The sequence below is a fragment of the Alexandromys fortis genome, unplaced genomic scaffold (assembly GCF_014885135.2).
Source record: "Alexandromys fortis isolate MF-2015 unplaced genomic scaffold, M_Fortis_MF-2015_v1.1 scaffold_47, whole genome shotgun sequence".
In the NCBI taxonomy this organism is placed as follows: domain Eukaryota; kingdom Metazoa; phylum Chordata; class Mammalia; order Rodentia; family Cricetidae; genus Alexandromys; species Alexandromys fortis.
This window is the reverse complement of record NW_026067957.1, coordinates 4,593,586-4,617,920: the sequence shown is the minus strand read 5'-3', so window position 1 is coordinate 4,617,920 and position 24,335 is coordinate 4,593,586. Positions and strand designations below refer to the sequence as shown.

General features: G+C 49.3%; 1 protein-coding gene across 3 annotated transcripts in view; it reads left to right on the top strand.

Moving 5' to 3' along the window:
- Positions 1 to 24,335, top strand: part of Adck1 (aarF domain containing kinase 1) — a 94,048-nt gene that overhangs the window by 24,895 nt on the left and 44,818 nt on the right. For all 3 annotated transcript variants that reach the window (XM_050152489.1, XM_050152490.1, XM_050152491.1), the window contains exon 4: positions 10,463 to 10,666. In XM_050152489.1, the coding sequence (XP_050008446.1) occupies positions 10,463 to 10,666 (204 nt within the window). The remainder of the gene's footprint in view (positions 1 to 10,462; positions 10,667 to 24,335) is intronic.

Sequence of the window (24,335 nt, the reverse complement as noted above, 5' to 3'; positions counted from 1 at the left end):
TGTAGTCACAGGATAAAGAGCCACTGAGAGCGGAGTTAAGGAGAGCTATCTGACCTGGGCTGTGTCTGAAGAGCTGTCCAGCAGCCAGCAAGGGTAGAAGGGGAGGCTGTCAGAGCTGGCTTTGCGGCTCCTGGGGCTCTGTGCAAAAGTGGCCTTGGCTGGGGCTAGGTGTGCCTCTTCCTTCCTTGTGTCTGTGTTACCTTGCCACACTGATGATGGGTTCTCTTAAGAGGTTCCAGTCCCCATGCTGGGACATAGTCAAGGTCTGCCCCTGAAAGTGGTGGATGATCCCTGTCATGTGACCTTTGGACATTGCAGTGGTCATTCTAGCAATGGTTGGGGATGGATGCCATAAGGCTCTTGTTTGACTCTAATTTTCCTCATGCCTGTACCAGGATCCCTGCAGGGCTGCAGGGCAATGGCAGAATACAAGCTCCCTGAGGGGAGCTTCAGGGATTGCAGGGCAGAGGTAGGGAGGCTGGGGTTGGGAAGAGCCAGTGTGCCAGAGCACGGGGAATAGCCTCCAAGAACCCACCCTAAGGCTGGGGACTCCATATGAGCTAGATTTCCCTTAGAAACATCAATTAAGAAATAAAGCATTTCAAGACAGCCGCTGTGTTAGTTTCCTGTGGTTACTGAAACATTACTATTGAATGGCGACTTAAAACAATACAGACTTGGGATGCTGGAGGTCAGAAGCCCAGAATGTTTCTCTGGGACAAAATGAAGATGGTGTTCCCTATGGCAGCTCAGGAGGAGGATCGATCTCTTGGATTTTTGATTTTTCTGATTTCTATTTTGTTTCTTTTCTTCCTTCCTTTCTTTCTCACTGTGTAGCCTTGGTTGGCCTAGGGCTCATTATGTACATCAAGCTGGCCTTGAACTCAGAGAGATTCTTCTGCCCCCGCTTCTCTTGTGATTAAAGGTGTGTGCCACCACACCTGACTGTTTTTCTGGTTTTAGAGATGCCGCAGGTTTCTTGGTTCATGATCTCTCTCCCCACCTTCAGAACCAGCAGCATCTGGTCCAGTTCTCATGTTGCTGTCTCCCTGGTTCTCTTCTGCCTTTGTCTTTCACTTCCGAGCGCTGTGGAGATTACCTGGGCGCACCTGAGCAATGCCGCTAATCTCACTATCAAGATCATGGGGGTTATTAACAAGCTTCCTTTCTTCCGCAGGACTGTGAACTGCTGTTGGATCTGTTAAGAAAACAAATCTCCCTATGAAAAATTCCAAATGTCACCACACTACATTATATTACATTCCATTCTTTCTGTGAATGTTGTACCTGGCGCCCCTACCTAAAATACGCTGCCGTAATTCTTTTGCTTGCTTACTGCCGGGGAACTTTAAATTGTAATTCCAGTCTCTGTCTCTAAACCAGGACACTTTGCTAAGGAATCACAGTGTCATAAGTACATGTAATGAGATTAACAAGTGTTAATGTTGTCTGTATTAGTCTGGATTCTCTAGGGCAGTGGTTCTCCAGCTCTCAGACCGAGAGTGCGGGAGGACGGATGCCTCTGCTGCTCCAGTCTGACACCAAAGATCTGGAAGATTCCTAGGACGGACCCACTGATCTTCGGTCCTCGTAGGAAGGTCCAAGGAACTGGGTTCTAACGTTGGCAAAGGATGGCGGCAGCGGTGGGAGCAACAGCCATAGAGTAGAGGGACTTAACCTCAAGAAGCAAAGGCGAGCAGGCAAAGGCAACACTACTCTTTCCTCAGATCACCTTCTCTCTGGGCAGCTGTGGGATGGTACTGTCCACTCTTGGGGTGTGTCTTCCCCCTCAGATAGTTCTTCTGTGAAAGCATGCCCCTTAGTTGATTCCAGACCCTGTCACGTTGACGATCACATCATCTAATTGCTACCTGTGGTCAGTTCCCTAGATTCCCTACCTAATACCCTTCACATGCCCCTGAGCCTGCTGCCCAGCCTCGTGCCCTTTCCAAGAGTGAGGCCTTCTTGCCTATAACTTTTGGAAGTGTCTGTCCCACCAGCAGCTCCCAAATAACCACACAGAGGCTTATAATAACTACAAATGCTCAATCTATAGCTCAGGCTTATCATTACTAACTTGTGCAACTTAAATTAACCCATTTCTATTAATCTATGTGTTGTCACGTGACTCATGGCTTTACCTGTCCTCAGCATGTCTTGCTTTCTCCGTGTCTCCTGGCAACTCTACTCCCTCTGCCGTTCTTCCTCAGCATTCCCAGTTTGGCTGTCCCGCCTATACTTCCTGCCTGGCTCCTGGCCAGTTAGTTCTTTATTAACCAGTGAGAATAATACATATTCACAGTGTGCAGCAGGTTTGGTTTGGTTTCCTACCATCAGTCATGAAAGCACAGGGCTGTATAGCTATGAGAAGAGAATGCCATCCCACATCTAGGCCAGTATCCTGAGCAAGCGCAGAGAGAAAAGAGGGGAGGCCTGCTGGCTGCTGTGTTATTCTGCTCATGGTCTTAGTGTTTGCTATTCTTGTCCATGATCGCCATTCCAGAAATGCCCTCACTTTCCCGGCCACAGAGCGACGGTGAGAACAAATTAATTACGTATCTTCTCAGCATGTGTGATTAAGGGGCAGGTGGAGGGAAGGAAGAGTTCTCTGTAGCTTTTCTGGCCACGAGGTTCCCTGTCAAGTGGCCAGTGGTTGCTTTCCAGCTTGAAGAGTGCAGGTCCCCAGCTCCTGTGGGCATCTGTGGAGGCAGGCTTGCTTTTTGGCAGGAGGAGCTGCAGGTTGCCAGTAACAACGTCGTTATTCTCTTAAATTTGCAGCTCGTTTGCTGAGTGCTTGCTGTCATGACAGCTCATTTGTGCGGATTCCGGGGACGCTGGGACAACTTTCTTTGCTTCCTGCCTCCCTCAGTCATTGTCAGCAGTTTGAATTCCATCACTAGAGACTAATTCCTTCAGTCTAAAACCCTGTTCCCAGTTCAGTACAGGTATTGGGCTGGGGAGAGGGCACATGCCGTACAGGCATGAGGACCTGAGTTCAAATCCCAGAATCCATGTTCGGAGAAAGCCAGATAGATGCAGTGGCACACACTTTAATCCCAGAGCCTGGGAGAGAGAGGCAGGCAGATCTCTGTGTGTTTGAGGCCAGCCTGGTCTACACGTGTGTTCCACGCCTGCTGGAGTTACATGGTGATTTCCTTCTAGTTACTTTACACTGCTGCCATAAAACCCCATCGCCTATAGAAGGAGCTAGGGACATCTTTGATCTGGAAAGCATCTATTTTCACTTCTGTTTCTTCTTTAGAAGTACGGTGGCATGATGCACCCAGATTGTCCAACTCGCGGTCCTCCTACCTGGGCTTAGATGCACTTTATAGTCTAGGCAGGTTTTGAACTTGGGATCCTTTTGCCTCAGCTTCTGAGTGCTGGAAATCCAGGCCTGCATCACCAGGCTTGTCTTCAGTGGCATTCGTTACTAATTGTCACATTGGTTTTGGGCCTGAGTTGATATTGTTTGGTATTTGTCCCTCTTCTCATGACACACAATATGCCATGCTTTCTTGATCCTCTGCATATCTGTTAATTTTCCTTTAGATGTTAGATAGAAACTGTACTTTCTCTTTATGGGTGTTAATATATTTCTGTAATGGATGTTGTTGAAATTTGATCTAGGGCATTGCTGAGTTTCTGGGGCATAGTTAGTTTTTCTTTTCAGGTCTTGCTTTAATATTTGTTAGTCATGAATGAGGCAATATTTAGGCTATCTCTGGCTAGCTACTGAGGCTGGAACTTCATGGGTATGAACAGTGTCCCACGAATTACAAGACTTTTCTAGCCTGGATGGTAAGACCAGGCCACATGTAAGTCCTGCTACTTAACTCTAATCTATAGGGTTGTTCTTTCTCTGGACTCAGGCAGTTTTTGCATGTCTGTGTGCTGATCAGCCTTAAGCTGACTACCAGGGGACAGGCCCATTTTCCTTTATTACTGTTCTTTACTTCTCTCTCCTGTCCTGTGAACTCGTTCTAGACTCAACTCCATCTCCTTAACTCGAGAGTCCTTTTCACAGAGACTCTGCAGTCAAGCGGGTCCCTCTTCCTTCCTGGACACCGTGGGGTCCCTCTTCCTTCCTGGACACTGTGGGGTCCATCTTCCTTCCTGGACACCATGGGGTCCATCTTCCTTCCTGGACACTGTGGGGTCCATCTTCCTTCCTGGACACTGTGGGGTCTTTCTTCCTTCATTGCACAGTGCACCGGGTCTTTCAAAGCACTGTTTTGTGTTCCGAATGTGAAGGTAAGAGAAACCCCTTTTTGGGACATCAAGGTCTATGGCCAGTGAGACTCCCAAGTTTAGAGTTGCCGTTCCCTTAGGTGGGCTGGGGGGGGTGTCATGTTTTATGGTCATGGTGTGGTGGGAAGGACATGCTATGCTTGAGACACTGATTGGACACTAGTGTGATGTCAGAGAGGCCATTGGCTCTGTCCAGCTCATGGTTGGAGAGCAGTCTGGGCAGGTAATGCTGGCCTTTGTGCCCTCAGTGCATGGGACAGGAGGAGGCTGCTGAGGGAGTAAAACTAGAGGATCATATTAGCTATTGTGGAATTTTCTATCCTCTTTGCATGCTTTGAAGTCCTAGTTCTTTGTAGGCATTAGATGGGCTTTTCCTCTCAGTGACTGAGTCCGAGAGAGCTAGCGTCTCTCTTGGCGCTGTGACTTTTGTAGGCTAACCTACCGATGCATAATCCATATTCTCCAGCCACTTCCCTTTAGCTCTTACACTCAAGGCCTCATTCCCTTAGCTCTAAATGTCCAGGACCAGGTCCCAGTCAACTAGGCACAGCTTCTGAGCTCCAGAGCCTGTAGTAACGACTCAAGCCAGCCAGTCTTAAGCTGCTGTCTCACCTGTCTTTCCTGTAGAACCTGCAACAAAGACTTCTGTCTGTTTTCTACCTACCCTGGTAGTTTTCCTTGACACCCCATGTGGTATGCCATGACTTCTGGGGATTTGTGACTAAAATTCTAAACTTTCCTTCATTATAATTATGGCAGTGCTTATGTATCTTACCATACTTGATTAAAACGCTTCTCGGATTCCCCTACAACAAGTATAGAAATACCTGCTTTGGCAAAGAGCAGCGCATATATGACCCACTTCCCAGCAACCCCATGAGGTAGCTATTGTTTATGGATGTGACAGCCGAGTTGTGAGAAGTTGTGTAACTTGCCCATGGTGATGCTGCTGTTCATTGTCATTGTCTTTGTGCTCATCTCTGTCTTCTTTATGCACATGTTAATGTGCAGTGCAATGAGCTCATTATGACATGCGCACAATAGACTTAATCACCTTCAAGATCGATTGGCTCCGTTTGGAATCTATGACTTTATCTTTCACTGTCCCCCACTCCTTCCCATCTTTTGTGGGGCACTTGTCTCATGATATCCCCAAACTTGATCAGTTCTGATGGGGTCCCTGTGGATTCAGTCTGATGTTGGTACCTTTCTGCCAAGTTTGGGGAGGTAGGGCTCCTTCTCCCAGGGAGAGAGAGAGAGAGAGAGAGAGAGAGAGAGAGAGAGAGAGAGAGAGAGAGAGAGAGAGAATGGTCCTGCTTTGGCCTTTGCTCCATTGGCTCAGATCAGTAATTAATCTGCCCTGGGTTTATCTTATTAGTCATTCATTGTCCCCCCCCCCAAACCACAAACCAAGCTGTCGAATAACAATGCTTTTAATTAATATGGGCCAGATTAAAACTCATTACAGCAAGGTGATAATGAGGTAATCATAAGGCATGTTATTGAACTGGGAGTGAGAAGGGAGAAGGAGCCTGGGCAGGGAGACCATGCCAGCTGTTCTGTGATAGTTCAGTGGGGATGGGAGGCAAGTGTTGGGGATCTTGGTGAGGAGGTGCTGCGCCCTTACATCCAACTGATGAGTGAAGCCAGGTCCTAGGTAAGGGCATAACTGTGGTCCAGTGAGCAGATGGGTCCCAAACGTCAGAGGTAGAGGCAGGAATTGGGAGGTCTCTGAGGGGACCCTGAAGTCTGTATGTTTAGAATAACACTCCGCTTCTATGTATATTTCTATCTTCTCCCTCTCTCCTTCCTTTCTTTCCTCGCTCCATCTCTTACTTTTTGTGAGAGGGCCTAGAACTTTCTAGCCACTCTGTGGGCCATAGACCAGAGCATTTTTTATATCACAGGAAGTTGACTGGGCAGTCTTGTCTATCACCTCATCTCTCTTATACTTCTGGGTGTGTTTGAGCTCAAAGATGCGTGCTTCAAGAGGGTGACGAGGTCAGGAGATGCTTTGTTCATCAAGCGTATGTGTATGGCTGGAAGATGGTCCCAGAAAGAAGGAATCATTCCATTCCTCCATGGATTCCATTCCTCCATGGATTCCGTACCACCAGCAGGCTCAGGCACCATGGAGTGAGTGAAAGTCAGAAACTTTGTATTGCCAGGAACTTTTCCTGAATGTTAGAACGAGCCTGGCTTCTGATCCAAAAGGACAGTGGACCTGTGGGAGCTGGAGCAGTGCAGGGACCCTGGAGGTGTGCGTGTTACTCTGGTATTCAGCATTTGGGTTTTTCACCATAACAGAATATTTTAAGTTTTTTGTAGGTGGCAATGCTCTTTGTCTCTGAGTGTTGTGTGTGTTAGAAGCTAGATGAAGGTGACTTCAGGTGTATGTGTGTGTTAAAAACTGAATGAAGGTGACCTCAGGCGCTCACGCATGTGTGCGTGCGTGAGTGTGTGTGTGTGTGTTAGAAGCTGGATGAAGGTGACTTCAGGGCTTCTTTAGTGGAAATGAGGGTGCCATATTGCCGTAGGTGCTAATACAGTTTCATGGATCCTGGTTTTGTGAGTATATGACCTATCTTTGTCACCATTTTTGGTGGCTGGGTGACTTACCCTGAGCTACACAGACTATATTGTAGGCGCACATAGCCTTTGTACCCAGGAGTTGATGTGCCAGGTAATAGTTGAGCCAGGGTTGGCTGGTCTCCCTGGGCTTGGGTGAACCATGGATCCCTGTGTTCCTTAGACGGTGTTTGAAGGTAACCATCCCTTTGTGTCAAGATGTACATTTGTCACTGTTTCAAGCCACAGATGAGGGACAGTGAACCCTGTTTCTTTTTGGAGGAGCTAGACAGTATGAGGCCAATGCTTTCTAAGGACTCGCAGCCAAAGGGACATGTAGATGGGAATGTAGCTTAAAGAGCACAATGGCAGGTCTGCCAGTGATACACACATGTGCATACACACACTTGCTCCCAGGGCACCCCATAACATACAGGCACACATAGCAACATATGCTGCACACATAGTGACACACACACACACACACATACACACCCACACACCGGCTTCAATAGTTCCCTTGATCTGAAAAATCCCTTAATTTTCATCTTAATCATTGCAAATTTAATTCCAGGGTTTAGCCCTGTGTATCACCCAGCTTCTAATCACGTAAGTAATTTGAACGGAGGAAATTGGATGTAAAGAATTATTAAGTAGTGAAATAGTCTCTTAAAAGAAACTCTTAAAAGAGGTCCAATGAGATTCTAATGGTGATAACGGTAAACACACATAGCAGCCACTTGTGGAGATGCTGGGGCAGAGAACAAGGCTGGCTCTGATGAGGTAGCTGAGTTCTTTCCACCTCTCAGGCAGCCTACTAGCTGGCAGAGCAACCTGTTAGTGGGTATGGCAGCAAGTTAAACCGTAGGGACAGACGGTTGGGCGCTCAGCACATTATGGAGCGCATTGGTTGCCACAGAAGGAGACCACAAGATGTGGAGGGTACGGCCACCACTAACCTGTGAGGTTCTGGGTTGAGCCGTACCTGCTCCAGCTGGCTGCTCATCTCTTCTGGATCCTGGAACCATGAAGGGCAATGTTTGGCCTCTGTTTAGGCCTTAAAGAATCCCCCTGCTGCCCAAACCTGATGCCTAGCTTTGGGATCAGAGAAGAGGCAGAGCCATAGCTGAGAGGCAGTGTAGATGGTTCCTTTTACAGGGGTTTGATTTACTAAGATCTTTTACCTTTAGGGGCAGGAGGCAGGTGGGGCCCTGGAGCTCACTGGCCAGCCAGCGTAGAGGACTGGACGAGCTCCAGCTTCAGTGGCAGATCCTGTCTCAAAGATTGAAGTGGAGTGTGATTGAAGAGGACATTGGATGTTGGCTTCTGACCCCACACACTCACACGTTCTGAGTCGTTTGCCCACAATAGCTCACATCATCTCGTCTCAGAACTCCAGCTTAGCCTCGACAGCTATGGCTAACTTAACCCGCCTCCGTACATCCTTCCACTGTCTGACACTGAATAGCTTCGTCCTGGTTTCAGTTCTTTGTGGTTCTGGGACTGAACCGAGCCCCATGGATGCTAGACAGGCATTCTGCCAGATGAGCTGCATCCTCAGCTCCCTGTTCTTGCACTTCGCAGGGATCTCCCAACTCTAACTCCTCTGGGGTCACTCTCCAAGTCCAGAATAATTTCTTACTGTTTCCTGCTAGAGAAAGCAGACTATTGGTGCCCTTGGACCCTGTCTGCATCAAGGCTGGAGGACTCCACTGAGGGGGTGGGGTTGTGGGACCATAGCTTTTCCTTAGAATGGGTTGTGATGAGCATCCCATACGACAGGGTTGGAAATGGATGGGTCCCTGTGGGCCCGAAGACAGCCTGGAGCTGGGACGGGGGTGTTCAGGGCTGCAGGGTTCTTTTTTCTTTTCTTAAATTTTTATTTATTCTGTGTGTCTGAGTGTTTGCCCACATGTGTGGGTGTGACCCATGCATGTGCTGAGTTCCTATGGAGGTCAGAAGGTACGTATCCCTTGGAACTGGAGTCACAGACGGTTTATGAGCTCCTATGTGGGTGCTGGGGACCAAACCAAGTCCTCTGCCAGAGCAGAAAGCATTCTCAACTGCTGAGCCATCCCATCAGCCCCCAACTTTCTCTTCTTACTATCATAAGAGGGGTTCTCAACCTTCCTCATGCTGTGACCCTTTAATACAGTCTCTCTGTGTGGCGAGCCCAAGCCATAAAATTATTTTTGTTGTTACTTCATAACTATAATTTGCTACTGTTATGAACCATATTTAAATGTCTGTGTTTTCCAATGGTCTTAGGCGACCCCTGTGAAAGGGTTGTTTGATCCCCAGGGGTTGAGAACGACTGTCTAAAGGAACAGTGTGCTATGTGACTCACCTGGCAACTAAATTTACAGGAAGACATTTCTTCCATCCGGGTTAACTCTTCACCTGGGTTTATTGCTAATTATATCATTCTTCTTCTTGGCACCTGGGAGTGTAAGTCTGTCTTCAGGGTTCAAACTCCTTTGCTACCTTGGTGGTGGAAGCAGATAACAGGTCCCCATAGCACACCGGGGCTCCTTGTCTCCTAAATTACATGCCAGGCCCATCTTTACTCAGAAGCTGTAGCTCCCAGGCAGGAGAGCTGGCTCAGTAGTTAAGAGCACTGATTGCTCTTCCAGAGGACCTGGGTTCAATTTCCAGCACCCAACTCTCTGTAACTCCAGGATCTGACACCTAATAAGGTAGGTCCCCTTAATCTCAAGACCCTTAGCTGGGCTGGCCTGATGACTCAGGAGGACCAGCCTGGATGCCTGTAGGGATGCCTCTCAATGCAGGTAGGACCAAGTCACATCAGAGTGTCAATAAAGGGTCCCGTCATTGAAAACCTGCCCAGCTGTCTGCTCCATGTGTGGGAATGAAGCCCCAGACTTGGAGTGTTTTGTAGCCTTTCCTTGGATATTTGTTTCTATTTTCTAAATAAGACAACTGATTTTCTTTTAAAGGTATCAACTCTGCCTCCCTGAACTACTTTGAGGATTAAAAAATATGATATATATGAATAGTTGTTATTATTTACTATTATTACTGTTATCAACCTGTCAGTGGTGGAGCTGCAAACAACTTGAAGTAGTCGATGGCTGGGGAGTAGGTGGCAGAAGTATTAGCTCGGTATACCCTTGAACGAGCCAGTACGTTTGTCTTGGTTAATAGCTGTGTGGTGAGCGAGGCTCCGTCCAGTTAAGCTTTGATAGAATGGGAGGAGACTGGAATCACCAGGCTGTGTGCAGAGGCTGGCCTCAGTGTGAGATTAGAATTGACTTCTCTGGGGCCCAGGAAAGTAAAAGATGAAAAGAGGGGTGTGTGCGTGTGTGCATGCATGTGTGCATGTGTGTGTATTTGTATGTGTGCATGTGTGTATGCATGTTTGTGTGCATGTGTGTGCGTGCATATGTGTGTGCATGTGTTTGTGTGTTTGTATGCATGTGTGTATGCGTGTGTTTGTGTGTGTGTGTGCACGTGTGTGTATGTGTGTGTGCATGTGTGTGTGCATGTGTGTGTGTGTGTGTATGTGTGTGTACCTGCCCTGGGCACCGGGAAGTAAACAAAGGTGTTTGGGCAGAGAGGCAGAAGGGAATACTGTCTAGGGAACAGGTTGCTCTCACTTCTCTGGCTTGCCCGTCTCTTGCAGGTGCATCTCCGCTCTGCCAGACGTCTCTGTGAGCTCTGCTGTGCCAACCGGGGCACCTTCATCAAGGTGGGCCAGCACCTGGGGGCCCTGGACTACCTGCTGCCGGAAGAGTACACCAGCACGCTGAAGGTGCTGCACAGTCAGGCCCCACAGAGCAGCATGCAAGAGGTCCGACAGGTCATCCGGGAAGACCTGGGCAAGGAGGTACCTTCTTCTGGAAGCAGGGAGGGACCGGACCAAAGGGGAGCCCCTACAAAAGAGTTCCTGCTGCCTGGGCCTAGGGTACTGAGTGGCCATCACTGATGTGGAATCAGATGTCTCAGCAACATTCAGTGCTAAACCAGAAGCTAGAAGGAGCCTCAGTGACCATCAGGGAAAAAAATATCTGCTGAAATGTGAGATGTCCGTGTTCAGCAGTGTTGGCCGGTGACCTAAGGTGGTTTGGATGCTTTGACCTAATACTGTCTGTCAGCTGCTCGGGGTTTACTGCGTGCTGATGAGTGTCGCGTGTGACGCTGTCACAGTTGGTCCTCACAGCAGTGTGAGGCGAGAACTAGTGCAGACTCCACTGCAGCTGAGGGATAACACGTTGTGCTAGGATGCCGTCACCAGACCGTCCAGCTCACTGCATTGGCTCCTCCGGGATGGTTCTGGTAGACACTTAGCCAGCCTGCTTGATCTCGGGAGTGTTTACTGCCCGAGGTCCTCCTCCATTCTATTTCCAGTGGTCTCTGTCACTCAGAAGGCTTCTGCTGGGCATGGTACTGCATGCCTGCCTTTAATCCCAGCTCTTGGGAAGCAGAGGCAGGTGGATCTCTGTGAGTTCAAGACCTGCCTGGTGTACTGGTCTACGTAGTGAGTTCCAGGACAGCCAGAGCTATGTAGTGAGACCCTATCACAAAAAAAAAAAAAAGGCTTCCTTAAGTAGAGGCACTAGACCTGAACTCCTCAAAACTCAACTTGTCATGTCCTTTCTGTACCCTGGAGTGACAGAGAAAGAGAAGAAAGGGCCTTTGTCTCACCTTCACCCTCAAGATGGTGACTTGCAGGGTGTTTTTTGCTTTGTTTTTCTAAACCTGGGTATGGTTGCTTGGGCCCCCACTGATTTTCTCTGGACACGGGGAAGGATTGTAGTACCCACTGCGGGTGGCTGAGCAGCAGCTCAGGCCCAGTCTTGAGACACTGTGTGCTAAAATTTGAGCACAATTTGAGCACAGAGGCCCTCTTCCTGATATTTGGAACTGGTGGTAAGTATCCAGCACCCAGACAAGGGGTGCCTGCCTACCAGCGATGGCCTGGCCTGCAGAGGCTCATGGTCTGATTCTATGGAGCCTGGGTCAGGCACAGATGCCTCCAACTCTGAGGAATGATTCTTCCAGAAGGAGAGAGAAGGAATGAATGGCAGACCCGACTTAGGGCTGGAGTCAGGGAGAAAGCTGGAGGTTAGAAGGGGCAAGGCTGGGATAGAGGAGCCTGGGAGAGCAGGGTCATGGTTGACCTGGTGCTAGCCCGGCCTGCCTTTGCTTCTAGCTGAGACTGTTGGCCTCTGGCTTCCAACAGTGTGAGATTCACCCCCTCCCAAGCTAAAGCGAAATAACAGTGCTGAGGCATCACTGCTGGCACGTGGCAGCTCAGCAGGGTGGATGTGAGAGGTGGTAGAAGATTAACCCCTGGGAGCATCTGGGTGAGGGGTGGGGCAAGAATAGCTCAGTGGCTTCTAGACCAGGCCAGGGCAGAGGGAAGTGAAAGGTCAGAGGTGTCAGCAGTCACAGCGGGCCAACCAGCTGGCTGCAGGATGTCTGTCTCCTGAGTATCAGGCCGACTTCTCCAGCTTCCTCTAAGCACATAGTCCTAAGCCTAGCGGCTGTATGGCTACTGCCCCAGTTTGTAGTTCTCTTGCGGGAGTGGTGTCCAGGTCACAGTTCTGAGTGGCTGTCCCTCAGTGCTGGGGAGCTCAGAAACCTCCGGTGCCATAGGTACTCAAGCAGTCCCCCCACCCCCTGGGAAGGTGGCGTTTGTTCCCTGGTGACACACTTTTTCATCTGTGGGTGGAGGGGAGGGGAACGGGGCTGTGTGGGAGGCAGGGTAGGTGAGTGTGGGGGTGTGAGGGCGGAGGAAATCACTCACTCTGTGCTCTCTCCTCCCCCAACCCCTCCCATGACACTGCTGGGGAAGAACTCTCTCTCTCTAAGGACAGCATCGACAGGCTGCGCGAATTCCTGCCCCCTCCAGCTGCAGGCCCTCCTACGGCCGCCGGGCTCCGCCCCTCGTTTCCAGGATATAGAAACTGAATATCATGTATATCACTCTTTTCCTAGCTCCCCAGTCCTTTGCTCGTCAGCCAAGTTAAGTTTAAGATCATCCCAAGTTCAAAGACTGTGTGAGTACGCCGGCTTCTCAGACTACAGCAAGGATGGGCAGGAGCGGAGGATGCTTTCACATGTTTCTCCAGGACCCCTTCCACCCACAGAGTCCCTGAACATCAGTTGTACACTGAAGCCATTTCCTGTTCCAGGTAGTTCAGGCTGGTCTAAGAGGGCATCTCCACTCTAGGGATGGTGCATAAGATGGAGTCTACAGCATCCCTGGACTCTTAACTCCATGGTTACATTTGGTTCCAGATGAATCCCAGCTCCTTGGCATCAGGTGGTCCTATTGGTGTAGAGAAAAGGTCACCGAAGGGCTTCATCCTTGCGTAGGGACTGGATTAGAAGAGTTCTGAGGGACATTTGGCTAAGTGAAGGTCAGCAGAAAGTAATAAGAGGAGGCCCAAAAGCTGGTCTCTAAAGAAAGGGACATTTCCTGCTGTCTCAGAAGTGACCATGGCTTGGACGGAGTCAGCCCCTATTCCCTGACTATCCTTAGGACCACACGTCCAAATGCAGTACCTTCTTTGGCCAGCAGATGGCACCTAAGTTCACAAGTCAGGGGTGTGTGGTGGAGCCCCGCAAGGGATGCCCTGGGAATGAGGTTCAGGCTCTTTTTATTCTTAGGCATGACCCAAGGAAGCCAGACTAACACCTCTTCTCCATGAAGGGGGCAGGTGCAGGCCTAAGTCACAAGGCTGTTGTCTGTTCTCTAAAGGTCTGTGTTTTAAAGGCTTGAGCCCTGGACCCCTGGCATTCTACCTCCCCTCGGGAGGACCTCAGGCCATCGGGAACTGCCGTAGTTACTTTTCTTATTGCTGTGGTAAATACCAGATAAGAAGCAATGCCAGGACGGAGGGGTTTATTGTGGCTCTTGGTCTGAGGGCACAGTCCGTCATGAAGTCCGTCACGAAGTCCGTCATGCACGGCGGCAGGAGTGGGAGGCTGTCACAGTGAACCTGCAGTCAGGAAGCCCGTGGCAGTGAATGCTGCTTTTTAGCTCTGCCTCCTTCTCATTCGGCTCGGGACCCCAGCCTGCCACTGGCCTTTCAAGGTGGGTCTTCTTACCTCAATCAACCCAAAGGAGAGGATTCTTTACATCACACGGAGGTTCATTTCTGTGATAATTCTAAATACCATCACATTGACCGCTAAGACTGACCATCACAGGGACCCTTGAAGGGAATTGTTAGCCCCACCCCGTCTCTCTTTGTTTCCTAATCCCGAGGCAAGAATTCTGCACCTCCTGCCCCAACCCAGTCTTTGGCCTCCTGTATGAGTCCCCTGGACAGCCGTGAACCCATCCTTGTGTCTTCTTCACCTGGGGAGGTGCCCTCGGGGCCTCCCACCAATTCTAACAGCCTTTTGGATGGCTCAACACCGTTTCCTTCCTTCTTTTTTCCTTGCTTCTAGAAACAGCTGGAATATGCGAAAAGAGAACTATTTTTGACCCTGATGTGGAATGGTTTTACCCCATTCCAGACCCCATGGCAGGAGGTAGACTGTCTAGGCAATAAATGCCGGGTCACACGAGGGTCCAAGGGGTTTGCAAGGGAGGGGTTCCATTTAAGCAGAGAGATCTTCTGAAACCTGTGGTATCTGACCAAGGTTCTTCGAAGACTGGTGGGGCTAGAGATGTTGCAGATGGGAGGAGGGGCTCATGGATGGATGACACAGGCTCAGCAAAGGTGTAGTCATAGGAGAGGCAACAGGCAGGATGTGACTGAGCTTTGTTGACTAGAGTGTAGTGTTTAGGAGCAGAGGCCGTGCTTTGAAGGGCCTCTGAGGGAGGGAAGGACTTGGGAGGGGTTCTGGGCAAAGGAAGGCGGAAGGGACTGACATGTAGATAGTGGAGCAGGGAAGCCATTGAGAAACTGAGCCAATCAGGCTCAGTAGTGCAGAGATGTGGTCCTCTTTTACAAGTGGGTTTGGGGATAGTGGAACTCAGGAAGGGATAATGATTATTGGCCATCTTTGATCACACACACACACACATGCACACACACGCGCGCACACACACACACACACACACACACGTGCCTGCCCCAAAACACAGGTGAGTCAGGATGTATCACATTTCAGCAAATGGTCCAAGCATGTAAACACAGTATGGACATCCATTATCCTAGCACTCAGAGGCTGAGAACTGTAAGCTGAGACTTCTCCGACCTGAATAATCACATAGAAACTATATTAATTATAACACTGTTCGGCCTATTAGCTCAGGCTTCCTATTAATTAACTCTTACATCTTAAATTAGCCCATTTCTATTAATCTGTGTATTGCCATGAGGCTGTGGCTTACCAGTAAGGTTCCAGCTTGTCTTCCTCCTTCTGCAGCTACATGGCATCTCTCTGATTCCACCTACTCTCTATATATCTCAGTTCGGATTTCCTGCCTGACTTTACTCTGCTAAGCCATTGGACAAAACAGCTTTATTTATCAACCAATAAAAGCAACAGATATACAGAAGGACATCCCACATCAGGGGGCCATGAGTTTGATGCCAGTCTGGGCTGTATAAGCGAAACTTTGTTGAAATACAGAAAAGCAAAACAGAGCAATCCAAAGAGAAATGGTGGAGGTTTATTGTTATCCTGGAATATAGATTTTCACCTCTGGAACGGTGTGAGAGGCTAAAGAGAATGAAGTCACTGGCTAGAGTCGATTGGGAAAGCCTTTGTTCGGGGAAGCCCTTGTGTGGCTTCTGTCCTCCGGAACACGTTTATGTCCTCTGCACTTGAACTCCACTGTCGGGAGTGTAGGGATATAGAGGCGGCTGAACTCCACTGTCGGGAGTGTAGGGATATAGAGGCGGCTGAACTCCACTGTCAGGAGTGTAGGAATATAGAGGCTGCTGAATTCCACTGTCAGGAGTATAGGAATATAAACGTGGCTTTATTGTGTGCCTTCCCATCACTGCCAGGGTTGAGTGCATCATGTTCTCACGAGTGCTATAGTTTGCAGGTGTTTAGTGTTCTTGGTGGAATACATGCTGGAGTTTCTATGGAGACTCAGAAGAGATCTTGGGGTATCAATGAGGACGAGGTAGATACGCCCACAGGAACGTGTGGAGGATGGTTTGTTTGTCTTGTTTTTCTCGGGTTGGATCGAAAGTTCAGAAGAAGAGAGAAGAAGCTCCTGCCCCAAAGATGTCAGTTGATTATTCAACCTGGAGGTAGCGGCCAGAGGGACAACACGGTGGGGTGCAAGACCAGCCAGAACAAAGACAGGAAGGAAGGGCAGGTAGGGGAGGGGATAGCCAAGATAGGGACACAGAGGACTGCAGCTGGCTCAGGGTGACCTTGGTGGGAACTAGGACAAAATGTCCTCTGCAGGACGCCCTTCCTTCAGGCTGGGGACATTTTCATTCCTGTGTTACTCTGGGTTAGTCAGAGAAACTGAACAGAGATAAATATATGTATTTTTATATGCATGTATAATATGCATGTATGTAAAGAAATAGAGATACATTGGCTTTTTAAAAATTGGATTATGTGATTATAGAGGTTAGCAAGTCCAAAGCTGGCAGAGCGGCCAGTGCTGTAGTTCGGGTTCAAATGTGAAGGCCATCTGCTGGCAGACTTCCCTCTCACTTTAGGGATATCGTCTAATTGCACGAGGCCCACTCACATATGGAGGGCAACCTGTTTTCCTAATAAATTGGATGGGAAGGTCTGCAATTCCAGAACTGCAGAGGTGGAGACAGGAGGATTAAGAGTTGGAGGCCAGCCTGGTCTACATAGTGAGACAGTGTGAGGCAAGGGCCAGCTTTTGGATTTCCAGTGTAGCTCAGTGGGAAAGTCCTTGTCTAGCTTTCGCAAGGCCCTGGCTTTGATCTCAGCACCGGACAAAAGAACCACAGAGAAAATTCCATCTAGAGTAGCATTCGCTCTGGTGTCTGGGCACAGTGGCCAGGCCAGGATGGTGCCTAGATAAACCTCCCCAGTTCTCCACATGACCCTCGAGGCGAGCCGCGTGCTTGGACCCCTGGTCCTGCTCTCACACAACACCTGATGTTTGTATTGAACTGACGGGCAGGAGCCAAACTCCCCGTTGGTTTATTGGCTTTGCGGCGTTGGGCTTCCTAGTTCCCGTTTCTTTTCTTGTAGACTCGGGTGAGGGTGGCCTTGCTATGGGTGAGCACGGGTAGACTGAACACAGGTGCCCACCTGTCTGCTCCCTGTCCTCCTGTTATGCACACGTGTTTACTGAGCCCCTCCTGTGCAGGTATGGTGTTAGCCCCCCGGGAGTCCTTGCTCGTCTCCCTGTTCCCGGTGGGTGCTCTTACTCCGGCAGGGGCCCAATGAGGTCAGCTTGCCTGTTCTCAGGTCTCAGCTAGCCTCACTGGCCCGCAGTCATCTGTAGATCCTTTGACCTGCTTCTCCTGGCCTGAATGCTACCCTTGTTTGTCCCGGCACCTGGCTTGTCTCCCCAGAGTGTCTCTAAGAAGGCCACCAAGGGAGTGTTCTGGGAACAGAACAGAAGGATCAGTGTGGGGCGGGAGGAGAGTACCCCTCCTGCAGGCTTGTCCTCGTCCTGCCTTCCTGGCAGATCTTGATAAAAAATACATTTATATTAAAAACACAATGAAGAATAAAAAACATTTTCCCCCAATAATGCTGAACATCAAAAGGAGATTTTTATCAATTATGAGAGGGAGAGATTTTGGCCACAAAATGGTAATTTAATGAGTAGGAGACGGATGGCGGGAAGCATTAACGTCAGCCACAATGGATGGCTTGCCATTAGGTACTGGAGGAGAGGCGAGCAGTGGCTACACAGCCTGGCTGGTCCTCTTTTGATATCCCCAACTCCTGCTCAGTCCTCCTCAGTCTGCTCCTTCCTCTCTGCCTGCTGAGTCTCCTCTCTAGTCTCCCTCTGATTGGTGCAACTTTTTTTTTTTTTTTGAGACAGGGTCTTACTATGTAGCCCTGGCTGTTTTGGGTCTCATTATTTGGCCAGGCTGACCTCGAACTCACAGAGATGCACCTCTGAGTGCTGTGAGTAAAGGCGTGCCCCACTATGCCCAGTCTATTGTAACTTGTTGAGTAACATCTACCTGGGCTCGTGTGGCCCTCGTGGCTGTCCAGAGAGCCCCACAGCGAGAAGAGCAGGCGTTGCTGAACCTCTCAGTCTTCTAGCCTGTCCTGCCTGGGCCACCCTGGGCTCCTGTCCTTTTATTTTTATTTTTTACTTTTAGATTTATTTGTTTTACGTGGAAGAATCTTTTGCCTACATGCATGCCTGGGACCCATGGTGGTCAGAGGTGGGTGTCAGATCCCCTGGGATGGCATTACGGATGGTTGAGAGCCATCATGTAGGTGATGGGGACTGAACCTAGGTCCTCCGGGAGTGTTGTGAGTTCTCCTACTGCTGACCCATCTTCCACATCTGCCCTGTGTTATTCTGTTCTCCCCTCCCCAAGTGCTCCCTGGATTTGTTCCCATTCTTTGAACCTCCATGTCTAGCCGCCACCATGACCACCTGCCTGCTAGGTTAGCTGTGATTTCAGGAGGATTTCCTGTGGTTTCCTCGGATACTCTGGTCAGGATCAGTGACTTTTTTTTTTTTTTTTGAAACAGGGTTTCTCTGTAACTCACAGCGATCTGCTTGCCTCTGCCTCTGCTAGGATTAAAGGCGTGCACCACTACTGCCCGGCTCAGGGACCCTTTTTGACACCTATAGCTGGTCACTTTCCAGTACTGGCTCTCTCATGGTGCCCAACAGTAGGGATTAATAAATGTTGTTCAATGGAATTCTGGAATTGGGTTGTTTTTGTTTTCTTGAAACCGTCACTAACCTCCTCAGGCAGGTTAGGTGGACTGTCTTGTAGATCTGAAGTATATGACGTAGACCCAAATCCTGTGCCCTGCCTTAGAGTCTGGTCATCTCTGCCCTGGCTTCTTGGGATCTCCTCAGGGCACTGCCCAGGGCTTGCATCCAGAAGTGCTTAGCAGTGGGTGTGTTAGGTGAATGGAGAGTCTATTCGGCTTGGACTTGGAGTCTTGCTTGAGTTCCAGATGCTCTGTGCCATCCTGGGTCTGATCTTTCTAGCTGTGGTTCCCTCGTCTGTAGGTGGGGTGTTCGAAGAACCTGTGTATTAGTAGGGCTGGGGTAAGGACTGGAAGATACAGGCAGTTTGGAAATGCTTCATTTCAGGGCCTGGGGTGGGGCAGTGGTGTTTTAGGTAAGACCTCAAAAGCACAGACAAGAGCAAAAACTAGATCACCAGGATCTTGTCAACTGAAGAAGCTTCTACACAGAAAACAGTCAACCGATTGAAGTGAACCCGCAGAGTGGGAGGCAGTATCTGCAGGCTGTCTACACAATGAAGGCATAACATCCACAGTAAAAACCCCATACTCAACCTCAATAGAAAAAGAAAAAGACTTATTAAGAAATATATGTGATGTATGTTCCCTCAATCCCAGCACGTGGGAGACAGAAACAGGAGAATTTCTATGGGTTCCAGGCCAGCCTGGTTTACATAATGAGTTCTAGGCCTACGAGAGCCACATAATGAGACCCTGTCTCAAAAGCAACAAGAACAAGTAACAGCAAGAAATATGCAGGTGATCTCAAAAGAAGACACAGCACACGTGGCTAATAAGTATTTGAGCAAAACACTCACCATTGCTAATCAATGGTAGTGTATGCCCAGCAGAAGGCAGAAACCAGAGGATTCCTGTAAGTTGGCATCCAGCCTGAGACACATAGTGAGTTCAAGTGTAGCCTTGGGACACACAGCAAAAACCCCGCCTCAGCCTTCAGCCTCTTCACAACCCATCTCCTGAAAATGAGACACCTCTCCCCAGTTAAAATGACACTAGCCAGAAAGATAAAGACATAGAGAACTGGGAATTTCCCACACTTTCTTCCCCGTCTGAGATAGGATCTTGCTGTGTGGCCCTTGCTTACCTGGAACTTGCTATGTAGACTAGATTGCCCCGTTTTTCCAGGTTCTGGGGTTATTGGTGTTTCAGTATTCCCTGCCTCTCCTGCACGTTCTGATCTACTGTGGAAAACAGTGTGGAGGTTCCTCAAGATGCTAAGATGAGACTACCATACGATTCAGTGGTCCCATTGCTGGGTTCATTTCTAAAGAAGTCAGCATGCAAAGAGACATCTGTATTGTCAGGCAGTATTTGTGAGAGCCCAGATTTGGTACCCATCTAAGTGCCCTAAAGAAAACGTTGTGCATATACGCGAGAGAAGATTATCCAGCAACAAAAAAAGAATGAAATTTTGTTACTTGCAGTGACATGTCATTGTGAGATCATTGTGTTAAGTGAAATGAGCCAAGCACTGAAGGGCAAATGCTGGCAGGTTTTCTTTCATATATGGAAGCCGAAGAAGTTCACCACCCGAAAGTAGCCAGTAGAATAGTCACCAGGGGTGGACAAGGGTATGAGGAGGTAGGGCTGTGGAGGGGCTGGCCGAGGGTATGGAGCTGCAATCTGATAGGAGGAAAAAGCAGTAGCGTTCTCCAGGTGGGTGGCTACAGCTCACAGTAGTATGCTGTGTATTTCAGATGTTCTCAGTTTACGGAAATGAGGACCAGTCCAGGTGATGGACATGCTGATTGCTCTGATTTGATCATCACCTGTTGTATGTGCGTATCGTGATGTCATCTCTGTACACTCATAAGTATGCACAATTAGTACGTGTCAATTAAAAAAAACAGACACGCCATCCGCAGCACAGGGCCTGCTGTAGGGTAAATGCCAGCAACTGTCAGCTGTGCTTCTGATGTATTGAGCCCTCAAAGCATATGTAGGAACCTTCTGGTTCCTGGGTCTTCCTGGGCTTTGACAAACAGCTATTTTCTTTCACACTGTCTGTAGATAAATAGGTAGATTAGGCAGAAGCAACCCATAAGAACTCAGACTGACGACGGGTCGTGTGGATTTAGAAGCCTTCATGTTCAACCCCGAATATCCTAGGTGAGGAAACTTGCATGGTGTGGGACATCTGGGTGGCGGAATGGGGAGTCGAACCCATGTCTCCCTGCTCTTATCTGGCGTTCTTCCTCCTGGACTGTCATGGTCCAGAGTGGAAATTTAGTGCCTCAGAGAGAGGCTGGTCCCGAGGAATCACTGGATCCCAGGACCCAAGGAGCCTTCACTCCTCCCTTGAGACCCCGTGGTCTCCTGTGGACTTTGAAGAAAATATATTTTCATAATCCATCCCTCCAGGCCACAGAATCCCTGGTGTGTAGGGGTAGGCGTCTGCTCTATGTTGGATAATCCCAAGTTTCCCACCCCTCAGACCTGCAGTTCCAGGTCTGAGAAGAGACATCTCTGTTGTTTTTGCTAGGCTTTCAGTAACTGGCTGTCTGATGTGGGAGTGATTTCTTATTAATAAAGAAACTGCCTAGGCCCCTTGATAGGCCAACCCATAGGTGGGTGGAGTAAACAGAAGAGAATGCTGGGAGAAAGAAGCTTAGTCAGGAGTCGCCATGATTCTCCCACTCCAGACAGAAGCAGGTTAAGATCCTCCCTGATAAGCCACCTCGTGGGCTATACAGAATATTAGAAATGGGTTAGAACAATATGTAAGAGCTAGCCAATAAGAAACTGGAACTAGCTGGGCCAGGAAGTGTTTAAAAGAATACAGTTTCCGTGTAATTATTTTGGGCATAAGCTAGCCATGCGGGCGGCCGGGTGCCGGGGACGCAGCCCCTCCGCTCCTATCGCTACAGCTGTCCAGGTGGGTTTCTTGAAAAGACAAAGTCATTCTCTCCCAGATCTGGAAGCTGGGCCTGAACCACACACACACCCCTGCAGGATTTGGGGAGGGTCTGCCCTTTCTCATCCAGCTCCTGCTAGCTGCTGCCAATCTCTGGAGTTGGTTTGTAGTTGCACAGCCCGAACCTCAGGCTCCTTTGTCACCTGGCCTTTTTATAAGGCCATTCCTCACTAGATTGAGGGTCCACCTTCTTCCAGTATGACCTCATTTGACTTAGCTAATTGCAACTCAAGGATTTTAATGTACGTGCCTAAGTTCTAGGGGACCATGAACCTGAGGAGGGGCAGGGGTGGACTTTGGTGGAGTTGGGTTTTTTGCCCAGACTGTAGTCTCCCTAATAATGGCATGGAGACTTATTATTGATTATGAAAGACTGACTGATAGCTCAGGCTTGTTTCTAACTATCTCTTAGAATTTAAATTAACCCGTCTCTATTAATCTACATTCTGCCCCGAGGCTTGTTTACCTCATCTCTGTACTGTTTATCCAGCTTTCCTGCTTCCTTTGTGTCTATTCCCGTCTCCGCCCTTCTTTTTCCTAGCATCCTCTGTGCCTGAACATCCTGCCTGGCTATTGGCCGTTCACCCTTTTATTAAGCCAATCAGAGTGACACATATTCACAGTGCCCAAAAAGATTATCCCACAACACTTCGGTGTCGTCTTCCTGAGTCTTAGTGTCTCTCCTCTCAACCTCTCCCTGCACGCCGTACTCACTACGGTTAGTTTTCTCCAGGACCAGCCGGCCCTGGCCATTTCCACTCTCTTTACAGCTTTGCCCCTAGGAGAGAATGAGCCCTCCCTATTTTGTTTTGTAACATTACAGATCAAGACAACGTGGCCTCTGCCAGGTGCTACACAGGGTTCGGTAGTTGTCTTCTCAGTATTAGTTCATTTCCGTTGCTATGACGAAACATCTGACAAAGCAACTTCACGGTAGATTTATTTGGCTCTCAGTTCATGGGCATGGGCAGCCATGGGAAGGAAGTCATGGCAGCAGGCGTGTGAGGCCGCTGCTCACAGTTCACGGCAGCAGGCGTGCGAGGCCACTGCTCACGCTGCATTTGTAGCTAAGCCACAGAATGAGATTGTGTTTGTGCTCAGCTCGTTTCTCCTTTTTATTCTACACAAGACCTCCTCATCCCCTGTGATTGTGATTCGTCAGTTAGGATGAATTGTCTTACCTCAGTTAACTCAATCTAGAAACTCCCTCAGATATGCCCAGATTCTAGATCCTGTCAAGGTGACATCCTCACGTTCATACTTCCTAGTTGAAGAATCAGAGACCCTGAGACATTAGTCAGGGGCTATATAGTAAAGTATATATAAGTAAACTCAAAGGAGAGATAGATAGATGATAGATAGATAGATAGATAGATAGATGATAGATAGCGTGTGTATGTGTCAGTGTGTGTTCTCGAACAGGAACATGTGCATACAAAGCCTGGCATGGATCTAATGATGCTTTAGGCAGAGAGTCCACAGTGAAGAACTAATAGAAGGTACCAGTGCAGTGTCATAGGGGGCGGGTCTGTGGAGTGGGTCAGGATTGGTGGTTCTTCCTACCAGCCCCTAGATCTCAGAGTGTGAGTGTTACCAGCTGGGCAGGGGTAGAGGACAGATGTTGTGGCCATTGCTCTGGAGGAGCTGGCAGCTGTCCTTGGGCCTCCTAGAGCTGTCAGAGGGCCTGCAGCATCCTCATCACCTCCCAGAACAGAGCCTGTGAATTCCCTCGCCTTGATAGCAAGAAGGGGAGTGGTTCTGCAGGCTGCTGGGGGCTAGGCCAGAGCAGGGGTTGTCTCCTTGTCTCCTCTTGAACTAGAAGTGGTTTCGTTGGTGATGGTTCAAGAAGAGACGGCTAGAGGTGGGGTTTGGGCTCTGCCAGTCTGCCATAGAGCATAGCATGCTAGCACTGACTACATGGTAGGTGTTCTTCTCAGTTTGGGCTCTCCCAGAAGTGGACTCCAGGATAAGCTTTCCAGAGAATATTTTTGGAGAACTCAGGGGTTGCCATGTGGCAAGTGGTCCTGTGGATACGGGAAGAGGAGGCAACTGATACCCCTATGCTCTTAAACCAGCTGCCATTGTAGGCAGGGAGGACTTAGTCTTGTGGAGTAACTGGGAGGTGGGGTTGCACACCCAGGGCAAAGGGAGCACAGTTTTTAATGCTCCAGCCTTTTAACCTCCTTACATATGGCTGCCCCTAGGGCTGTCAGTTCCCAAGACTGTAGTCAAGATGCTCACATGGAAGGGGCAACTGGGAAGAGGCAAGATCCAGGGAGCAGGTAGGGCCGGTTTCTTCATTCTTACGTGAGGGGAAACTCGTTTTTGCTGACAGCCAAACAGTTCAGAGAGGTCAAAGTCATGAGCCAACTTTCTCTGGCCTGTGCTTTACACGGATGTTCCTGTCCTGGCCGGGTACTGCTTTCCTGTGATTCCTAAGAGAAGGTGGGCAGGCAGAGGAGGGGCTGCTGCCCCCACTACTGCTGCTCCTGCTCCTGCTCCTGCTGCTGCTGCTCCTGCTGCTGCTGCTGCTCCTGCTCCTGCTGCTGCTCCTGCTCCTGCTGCTGCTCCTGCTGCTCCTGCTGCTCCTGCTCCTGCTGCTGCTGCTGCTGCTGCTCCTGCTGCTGCTGCTGCTGCTGCTGTTGCTCCTGCTGCTCCTGCTGCTGCTGCTCCTGCTGCTGCTGCTCCTGCTGCTGCTGCTGCTGCTGCTGCTGCTCCGGCTGCTCCTGCTGCTGCTGCTGCTGCTGCTGCTGCT